The following is a 9,055-nucleotide window of genomic DNA, read 5'->3' as shown; positions in this document are numbered from 1 at the left end:
TTATCTTCTGACAAAAGACGGAGCAGGGCACACAGAGACAAAATACAACCCTATTTATGTAGTGTCAGATTTGAATCATTCTGCATCTCCTTCCTGTGTATGTATGCAGCAATGCTTAAGGGTGAGACGCTCTTTTGTGTACATACCACGAGAATACGTGTACTCTGTTCAGGTAAATGCATTTTGCCTCTTCTGGAAATATGTCTGAGTTATTTGATGAATACAGCTATCATGATTCATTGCTAACATTATTAATCTATTTATTTAATTTAGCCACTCAGCTCCTCTAGTGTTTCTCAGGACTTAGCTCTAAATTAGAGATTTTGTTTTTTCCCATTGAACATATCTTGAAGTGAAGAAAACCTTATAAAATTCAAAAGGTACCTTAGCATAGGGATAAAAACATGACATCCTTCCCAATTAAACAATATTTTCACATGTGTTGCAGGCCATGCAGAACAGCTATGTGCTTGAGATTTGTTTTAGATGATGTAAAAGCAAACAAAGAGCAATTTTTAAAAAATTACCTAAATCAAGAAACCAGATTCTGGATTGGAAAATGCTTCTTTCTAGAGAGCCACACAGTCTGCCTTTGCTTTAAATTACACTTGCTAGCCAGGTGGTTAGAGAGACCTGGAACAATTTTTGTCATCACTTTTAATAGGCAGAGAGCATGCTTCTATTACCCATGGCCCTGAAGCACAACCAAACACCTGTTTTTAAATTTGTGCGATTCACTCTGACTCAGTGAGGCAGTGACCTATGCAAAGCTGAGCCCAGCACCAGTGGGGGTGAGCGGTTCCCACCCCAGACAGCACAGGCTGTGCACAGTCCGTCCACCGTTTCTCTGCAGCATTCCAGGAGGGATAATGTCCCAATAGCACGCTCATCTAGTACAAACCATGCAGCACTTGTTATTGCTTTCTTCTTCAGCAGTGTGTTTGAAGGACTTTACGGTGCTACAGAAACAGGGCTGTATGGAAGACAGAGAGAGAGAGAACATCTGTATCAGTGAAGGATACAACTGATCCTTTGGAAAAAGTGAAGTGCTTTACCACCCTTTTATTTTTAACTGAATCCAACGAGCTTGCACTTCATTGCTTACTTTCCATAAGGGTGCTTTCAACAGAATGAAACCACCTATAATGACAGTATTCATTTTGTTATGCGTTAACTCTTACATGCCGAAAAACAGCCTGCAGTAGGGAGTTTGCTTTGAACATAGGCAAACTTAAAGCACAGAACAAATGTACAACAGCAATAGTTATTGGCACTGGTGTAAGATTTCATAGTCTCCCGTTCAGTAGCTTTCATCTCCTTCTGTGCAAGAAGATGCATCACCTTGTGCTTATCTATATTAAAAAAATGTTTTGTGACATTGTAACAATTTAATCCAGTGATTCAGATCTCTGTGTAATATTTTCTCTTGAAGTACAGTCCTACTCACCCCTATGTCACCTGGAAATCATCTGCAACTGTTGCGTACCACTGTACCTACGAAGAAGGTCTGGCTGCCTAGTGAGTGGCAACAGAAGAGGAGAGGTTCCACGCTGGAGACATCCCCTGCTTTGGCTGGCACATGACCCACACAGTGCCCCAGCTGTCCTGTGGGGTGGCACAGCAGTAGGGCAGGATCACCACGCACGGCGCAAGGAGCCACCTGCTCCTCAGGCACAAAGGCAATGGGCCAGGCAAAGCTGCCCAATGCTGCCACTTGGGCAGTGCTGGTCTACTACTACTACAAAAAAAAAAAAGTAAACCACTTTGGCAACCACTTCTAGAAATAGTCCCATTCATCGTTCTTGCCTCAGAAACAATTATGTCCAGCAAGCTGCTGCCAAAGCAGATTTTTAACCCTGTTAATTCAAGAGCATGCAATTGTTTAAAACAAATTGGTATGTATATTACACTAAAATCTTTTCTTTTGTGAAAAGTAGGCCAACGTATTTCTCTTCTTTTATGGCCAAGGCTTGCCTATTTTTTCTTAATCAGCAAATAATTGTGCTGTATGTACCTCAAGTGTGGTCCCGTGAACTGAATGCCCAATAGCAGCTGGGAAGCATTAAGCAGTCTCCTGGAGTACATCTTCTGGCTTGCTTTCTTCCACAAGAAATCCTGTTTGCATGCTCCAACTCTGTTCTGCCATGTGAACCAAAGCAGGTTAGAAGGCGAAGATCCACAGATTCATTCCAGCCACTCAACCGATCCAAGCTAAAACGCTTATGCAGCTGTCCCCTACGGTACGCATTCTTAAGCAGAAGAGTAAAGCCTGAAGTCTGGTATGTAAGTTTATGGCCATACAGCTAAATAAGCTGATTGGTTGGAGAGTTTTGACTCTGAGTTCCCAGCTGAGCATATAGGTATCTGAAGGTACCTACTAGGTATCTAATTGAGGTGCCTTGTTTCTGGAAACCAGATTTGAAACTTCGGGCCTTAGTTACTTGTTTAGGCACTTAAATAGAAATTACTAAGCACCGTAGCTTCCTACTGGCTTCACTAGGGTGTGAAAGCTAGGCTGCTGTAGCTTAGGTGCCCCAAAACAGGGAGGAATTAGGAAACAAACCTTAGATTCACTGCTCTGAAAATTCTTAACATCACGGTGTTATGGAACAGTAAAAATGGCTTCTGATACTGAAATGCATCTTGGGTGTCCTTTGTTGAATTTTATCACTATTCTGCAATGGTTTATAACATGTGGGACTTTGTACACGGAGTTATAAAAGCTCTTCTCAAAAAAGGGTGGCTTTTTTTCTCACCAGTTGTAGCACACAGGAAATGTTAAATCAGCCAGTAAACCTCTTGTTATATCTCTATAACTATCTCTTCAGTGCGGGGCGGGGGGGAGTGGGAAAGACCAAACAGTTGCACAATCTAGTTTTGAATGAGCAGTGTGCACTCATAGTATTCAAAGTCATGATTTCAAGGTAAAGCCAGCTCTACAGAGAGGATTAGACACACAGAAGAGAAGAAAATAATTTTGTGTTCTTTCCAAGCATAAAAACCAGAAAATAAGCATGGCAAAATAATCATATCCCAGTGCAGTGGGAGATTGGAAGAGATATTATAGCCACTACTAAGTGTTATGTCTGCGATCTGATTATGCTTTTAAAGATACCAATAAGTCCAAGTTAATACTTCACATACACTCCAGTGTTCTGAATACTGTGTATAAGGATATCTCATTGCAGGACAATGAAGAATAATGGAAGTATTCGTTCATTCAATATGAAATAATTACACACCAAGTATAAACTCAGCTTTTCCGATATCCTATCGTTGCATGTTCAGACTTTACAAAAAGTGAGCAAATCATACCTGCCATGATGAAATGGATAAGGAATGAGCAGGAATGAGAAGTTATTTTCATAAAAACCTGTAGAAAGAAAGTCTCTGGTGAGGCATGTGTACTGTCTGTACAGCTCCATCCCTCCGCCAAACTTGTTTTCTGCCGCTGCTGCTTTACAATGAATGAGATCCAGCAGATGCATAGTCGTGAGCGCAGCTGCCCACAATGTGTGTCCCTGCAAGGAACACAATATTCACACATCCCTCTCCACACATCTCTCTTGCTCACACATGTGATGCCATTTGCTTCCACTAGGATTATACTCTCTGTATGCTTGCCATGGTTTAACCTAGGCACACACTGCTCTTTCCTCCTGATGACAGGGGACCTAAGAGCTGGAGTTAATAGATTTGTCGACATGAGCCAGGTCTCTCTTACATGTCAGACAGCGGTACTATGGCATGTTTCTGCCACTAGCATTTTTGCAAAGGTTGTTTCTTTGCAGAACATATGTTAATTCAAACAGCCTCCACCTACAGCTGAAACTCCACCAGTTTGCAGACCCCTAAGGCTGCAAAGAGGACATGTCAGTGCTCCTTCCTGGAGCATCCAGGGCTATAGACACTCTTTGAGCAGATTGTCTAGCACATGCACAGATTTTATGCAAACATTATTATGTGCCACATTTTGCCTGCCCCTTTCTAATTACTATTATTATTATCTTCTTCTTCCTTCCTGTATTTCCTACTCAACAGCAAAGAGAAAGCACTGTTTACAACAACTGTGTCCTGGGTGCCAGTATGCATATATATATTCTGATAAGATGATAAGGCAGTTAATTCAACATAGCATATACTAAAAAAATCAGGCGTCTAAAGAGAAGATCACCTTCTGTAACTACAAGAGAGAAAGAAGTAAAGAGATGCGCATAAATGCTAACAGGAAGAAAACAGCATTAAGAGAAGGAAACAGTATATGAGAGGAAATTCCTGTCAGTCAGCACTGTTAGATGGTGAAATAGATACCCAGGCAGAGAAAGGTAAACCCATTGCTCTAAAAATTTTAAATGAAACTTTATACGTCACTTCAAAAAAAAATATGGGCTTTAAAGTATAGACAGCACAACACAAATTTCACTGATTATAATATTTAAATCCACTGTTTTGTTCACCTAGTGGCACACAAATGAAGGGCTGGATGGAAAACAGGCCTTCAGAAGCAGAGCTGGAAGCACCACTGCTCTGTGACTCCACTCCATGTCCAGCACCTCCTGCTGTGTCACTAGGCTGGCTCATGTCCTGGCGAGCCACCTTTATTATTAATAACTATAAACCTCAATCTCCTCTCCAGAGCCCCCTGATGTGGCCTACTGTGACTAAAGCAAGCCATCCTGTGAAGACCACGCAGCACATCTGGGATGCAGGCACTGTGGCAGAGCTCCCAGCGGTCTTTAGCAGCCCTGCAAACCCACAGTGCCCCTGTCCTCGGCACTTCTGTTTCCTGGGAAGGCAAGGTATGCCAGGCACACTGCTGCCAGACACAAGATCCCCACCATCCAGATCCCCCAGATACCTGACAAAACACCCTGGACATCTGGTGAGCCAACCAGCCGTCCCCATCACAGTCAGCAATACCCAAGCCTACTGCCTATCTTTAACAACTGTATAGTTGCTCCTCGCACAGTTACATATTGGAGCATGCAAAGATGAAATCGACTTGTATCAGCAGATACCAGCTGCTGAATTTTTGCTACATTAAGTAGTGGTGATCACTACAGATATTTGCAGCAGCACTAACTTGCAAGTCACAGCTGCCTTTGGTTGCAACACCGTATTAATAACACTTGCAGGCTAACTCAGTTTAATGCTGTTGGCGTTACAGTGGATCTGTGCTGAGCCAGAAGGGATTTCAGGCTTGTATGGGTCACTAAAATAAGAAATTATGTACCTCTCATGGGGCACAGCTTACAGCTTCATGAAACTAGCTGGGAGGTGAAGGCCAGATTCCCGTCTTCTAAGGGACTAAAGGTAACATCCTGACAAGTGTATTTTGGTGTTGCCTCATTAATTTCATTGTTTGCTGCATAACATTATTCATCCATAAAAGCTGGAAAGTTAAACTCCCTACCAGGTACAACTATCTATGCCTACTGCCTCAGCCAACAAATCAGTCATACTTCTTAGTATACTTTAATTGTATATGTAACTGTATACCTGCTTGAGAACTTCCTTCAATCATCTCAGGCTTTTGTTTAAACTACTCAAGGCTGTAAAGTACTGCTTACACTTTACATGAAAGTTGGTTTCAGGACAGTTCACTTTAATCTGTTCTTGGATCTGAGTACTGATTAGTCCCCAAGCAAAGAACAGAAATATGTTTGTCAGCTGTAAAACCATTGAAAATGAAGAAACCTGCATTTGCTAAGGGAAAAAATATAAAAATGTAGAATGAAGCATCCAGGCTTGATACTTTCTATGTATCAAGGCCATTGCCTTAAAGGCAGTTTCTGTTATCACAGCTGCCAAAGCTGTTTATTCTCTTAGCTCCTCCATGTGACTTTTCTCAAACTCCTTGAGCAGACACCCATGGATGAGTGCAGGTTAAGCAGAAAAACAGGCTGCGCAGAAACTCCTCTGTCTGAAGTGCAGGAAGGAACACTTGCAGAGGTCTGAGGCCCCTGTAGCAAAAGCTTCAGCCTAAACTCTGGTTACGCTGCCATCCCACAACCTCCCATGACACAGTAACAAAGGCTGAGCAGCACTAGATACCTCCTGTACAAGGGAGCATATTCTAGGAATGCTGGGGCAGCATTTGAACTTCCCTTATCAGGAACAATGAAACTGAGAGCAAGCAGCTTCCCAGAAACCACAACTGTTCAAGATACCCAATGTAGAAATGACCACTTTTCAGCAAGTGGTACTGTCAATCACTGCAAGCCAGCGTAGAGGAAATGTAATTGTGATAACTGAGTATTTTTAGTGTCTATAGAGGAAGTGAGCAGTTTAGCTTTCTTGCTCTCTGGAGAAGGGATCATTCCTATGCCATTTTTATGTCAAGTCTTGGAGCACACATATAGATTGCGCACAGAAATGGGGTAATGTTTTCCCTTTTAACACAGGGCCAAATCAGCCTGCCCATATTAACTTCCCATGACAGGATCTCTAAAATAAAAAGGAAAAAAAAAAAAAAAGCCACACCGTCCTCAAATTGTTTTGGACTTAATTTGGTGTTGTCATGCAATTAGGTTTTGCAAAATTGGCTTCTGGAGTGACAGCTTCTATTGTTGCAGCATATGGCAATCAGAGAGCAGCTTGTGGCAGATGTGATGTTTATTCATTATTAGCTAGTTTTAGATTTAATGATGTCATTCTAATCAAAGCAAATGTTAGATGTATTTGACATCTAAGGAGTTTTGCGGCCCCCCCAACATGTTTAAGCAGCTTCTGTCAAGTGGGAACACTGCAGCTCTGAATAAGACTTAGTAAGTCATATTTAAGAACTAATGATGCAATTTACTGGAGGTCCGTAGTCCAGAAACCTATGTTTCTAACATGTATTGTGTTCCTTCAGCAGACTACAAAGACCACCTATTACAATAAGTGAGCTCATTAAGCATGCAGCTCCTTAGTCTTGCAAGCTGTTGCGATAAGCAGCTGTTGCAAGAGGGTGAGAGGTTGAATTATCAACTTGGGCAGCACATCTCTTCATTCAGCTGGCCCAGGAGAGAAAGTATTTGAGCAATAGCTCCATTACCATGGAGTATACCTCTGACTACAGCACACAAGCAAAACATCAGTGGTATTTCAGTGACATGCTTCCCCACCCAGTAAGCAAGACACTCCCAGAAATTAATTGTCAAAAATTTATTATGAAAGCTTCAATAGCAGCAAATGTTTCAATAAAAATTATTGCATTATTAAACCAGTTCTGCAGAGTGACCCAAGAGGGCTGTTGAAGTCTGTCCGCTTTGGAGTCTCTGTACCCATCTGGGTAACCAGTCTCTAGCAGTCCATTAAATATTATAGTTTTCTTCTGTGTTTTGTAGACAGCACCAACAGTTCCTAGTTACAGTACTCTGTCCAGTCCTTCTGGAAAGTTTTGGCCCACTTCCCCCAACTTTCTCCCTGCCTTCTGAAACAGCTCCACTTGACCAGGAAACTTGCAATGCTTCTTTCAGTTCCATGGTATGTCAGCCTCTCCATGGTTGCAGCCTACTGAGGCCCACCGGTGAGGCGAGCTGTTTTCCTCTTCCTCCTCCGTAAGAGCCCACTGCATGCCAGACTGAGTGACTTTAATCCAGTCTCTTGACCAGGCTAATCCATGGAATCAGCAGCTTGTTGCACACTTCGGTGAACCCATGCCACGTTGAGAATGCAACAAAAGGTTTCAGCCTCCCCAATGCACTGGGTCACCATCACTCAGGCAGGGTGATAGTTGGCACCCAGTCATTGACATTTCGGCTCTCTTCACAAAACGAGTTCAGCTTTTCTAGCGCTGCGTCCTTCCAGCTGTTTTCATTCGGGTTCTGCCAGAAAGAAAAAAGTTGCACACCGTGAGTGCTGCCCACCAGCTGAGGTGATCACAATATTTACAGAAGCATTAGCTTAGGAAGCAAGGCATTTTCAGGCGGTTCCTGTCCTGACACAGACAAAGCAGGAAGCAGAGATGTTACCCTTGTGGGCAACAGAGGAAATCCACGGTTACGAGAAACACAGCCTACTACCACTACTCAGCTGACTTGCTGCACGATGCATGCCCAGCTCCCTCTCTTTGCCCAGAGGAGGATCTGACTGCCAGCGGGAGACAGGGCGCAGAGGAGAGCGTGCCGAGCACCCCTCGCCTCCGGCGGGGCACCCACCGTGATGAGGATGCAGTGGAGGTCCCGCGGCTCCCCCGACTCCTCGCTGGGCCCCACGATGGCCGCCAGCTTCCCCACGTCATTCACCCGCACGATGTCGATGTCATTCTCGCAGCAGAAGGCCTGGATCAGGGTGAAGTGGATCTGCAGGGCGATGTCACCCTCATCCTCCTCGTCCGCCGCCAGCACGCAGAAAGCCACGATGTCGGGGTCGCTGCAAAGAGGGGAGCGGCGCGATGAGCCCCGCGGCCGGACCCGAGCCCCCGGCACCCCTTCCCCGATGCCCGGGTCCCCCGTACTTACACATTCATCAGCTTGGCCGACTCGTAGACGCCGGCGGTGAGGCAGCCGCGCCGCTGCGCCGACACCAGCAGCTCACGGAGGGCTTTGCCTGCGCCCTGCATCCTGCGGGCCGGGAGAGGGCAGAGAGTCAGCGCGGCGCCGCCGCCGCCGCCGCCACCACCACAGCCGCCGCCGCCGCCACCCGCCCCAACGGCCGCCCCGCTTCCCTCGCACACCCGCACGTACCGGTCGTGGCCCGCAGGCACCGGCTCCTGCCCGTGGATCTCCTCCAGAGTCATGGCAGCGGGTCCCCTCAGCGCGGTGGCGGCCAGCAGACGCTCCCTCCGCCCGCTCTCCGCGCACTCCCCGAGCGCTCTGAGGCGCCCGCTCGCCGCGCGCCGTACTTATAGCCCCGGCGGCCGCGGCGCCGGCAGCTGGCGGCGCCTCCTGCGCTCCCATTGGCCGGCAGGGGAGAAGGGGGGGCATTATTATGCTAATCGGCGCGCGCCGGCGGGGGGGAGGCGGGGGGCGGAAAGGAGGATCGGGCGGCTCGTGCCCGGGGGCCACGTGGGGAAGGAGCGGGGAGGGGGTGGGGCGCAGGCACGCGCCGCCCCGCCCCGCCCCGCCCC

At 46.1% G+C, this 9,055-nt stretch overlaps 1 protein-coding gene across 1 annotated transcript; it reads right to left on the bottom strand.

The window, feature by feature from the left end:
* Nucleotides 1–7,134: 7,134 nt before the first annotated feature.
* On the bottom strand, nt 7,135–8,831 carry GADD45G (growth arrest and DNA damage inducible gamma). Its single transcript, XM_064438453.1, has 4 exons — nt 8,673–8,831; nt 8,448–8,549; nt 8,145–8,358; nt 7,135–7,811 (listed from the first exon to the last, which is right to left on the bottom strand). The coding sequence occupies exons 1-4, from the start codon at nt 8,723–8,725 to the stop codon at nt 7,701–7,703; spliced, it is 480 nt and encodes a 159-aa protein (XP_064294523.1). The 5' UTR covers nt 8,726–8,831; the 3' UTR covers nt 7,135–7,700.
* Between the last annotated feature and the right edge of the window lie 224 nt (nt 8,832–9,055).

This window comes from Phalacrocorax carbo, chromosome Z (assembly GCF_963921805.1).
Source record: "Phalacrocorax carbo chromosome Z, bPhaCar2.1, whole genome shotgun sequence".
Taxonomy (NCBI): Eukaryota; Metazoa; Chordata; class Aves; order Suliformes; family Phalacrocoracidae; genus Phalacrocorax; species Phalacrocorax carbo.
Note: the sequence above shows the minus strand (reverse complement) of the source record. Positions and strands in the feature narration are given on the sequence as shown.

What these genes read in the sequence shown, in the direction of transcription:
- GADD45G (XM_064438453.1), bottom strand. Translation starts at nt 8,725, where the DNA reads ATGACTCTGGAGGAGATCCACGGGCAGGAGCCGGTGCCTGCGGGCCAC. An exon ending in GTGCCTGCGGGCCACGACCG is followed by an intron (nt 8,550 to 8,672) that starts GTACGTGCGGGT and finishes CCCGGCCCGCAG; the next exon opens with GATGCAGGGCGCAGGCAAAG. An exon ending in TCCACTGCATCCTCATCACG is followed by an intron (nt 7,812 to 8,144) that starts GTGGGTGCCCCG and finishes TCTTTCTGGCAG; the next exon opens with AACCCGAATGAAAACAGCTG.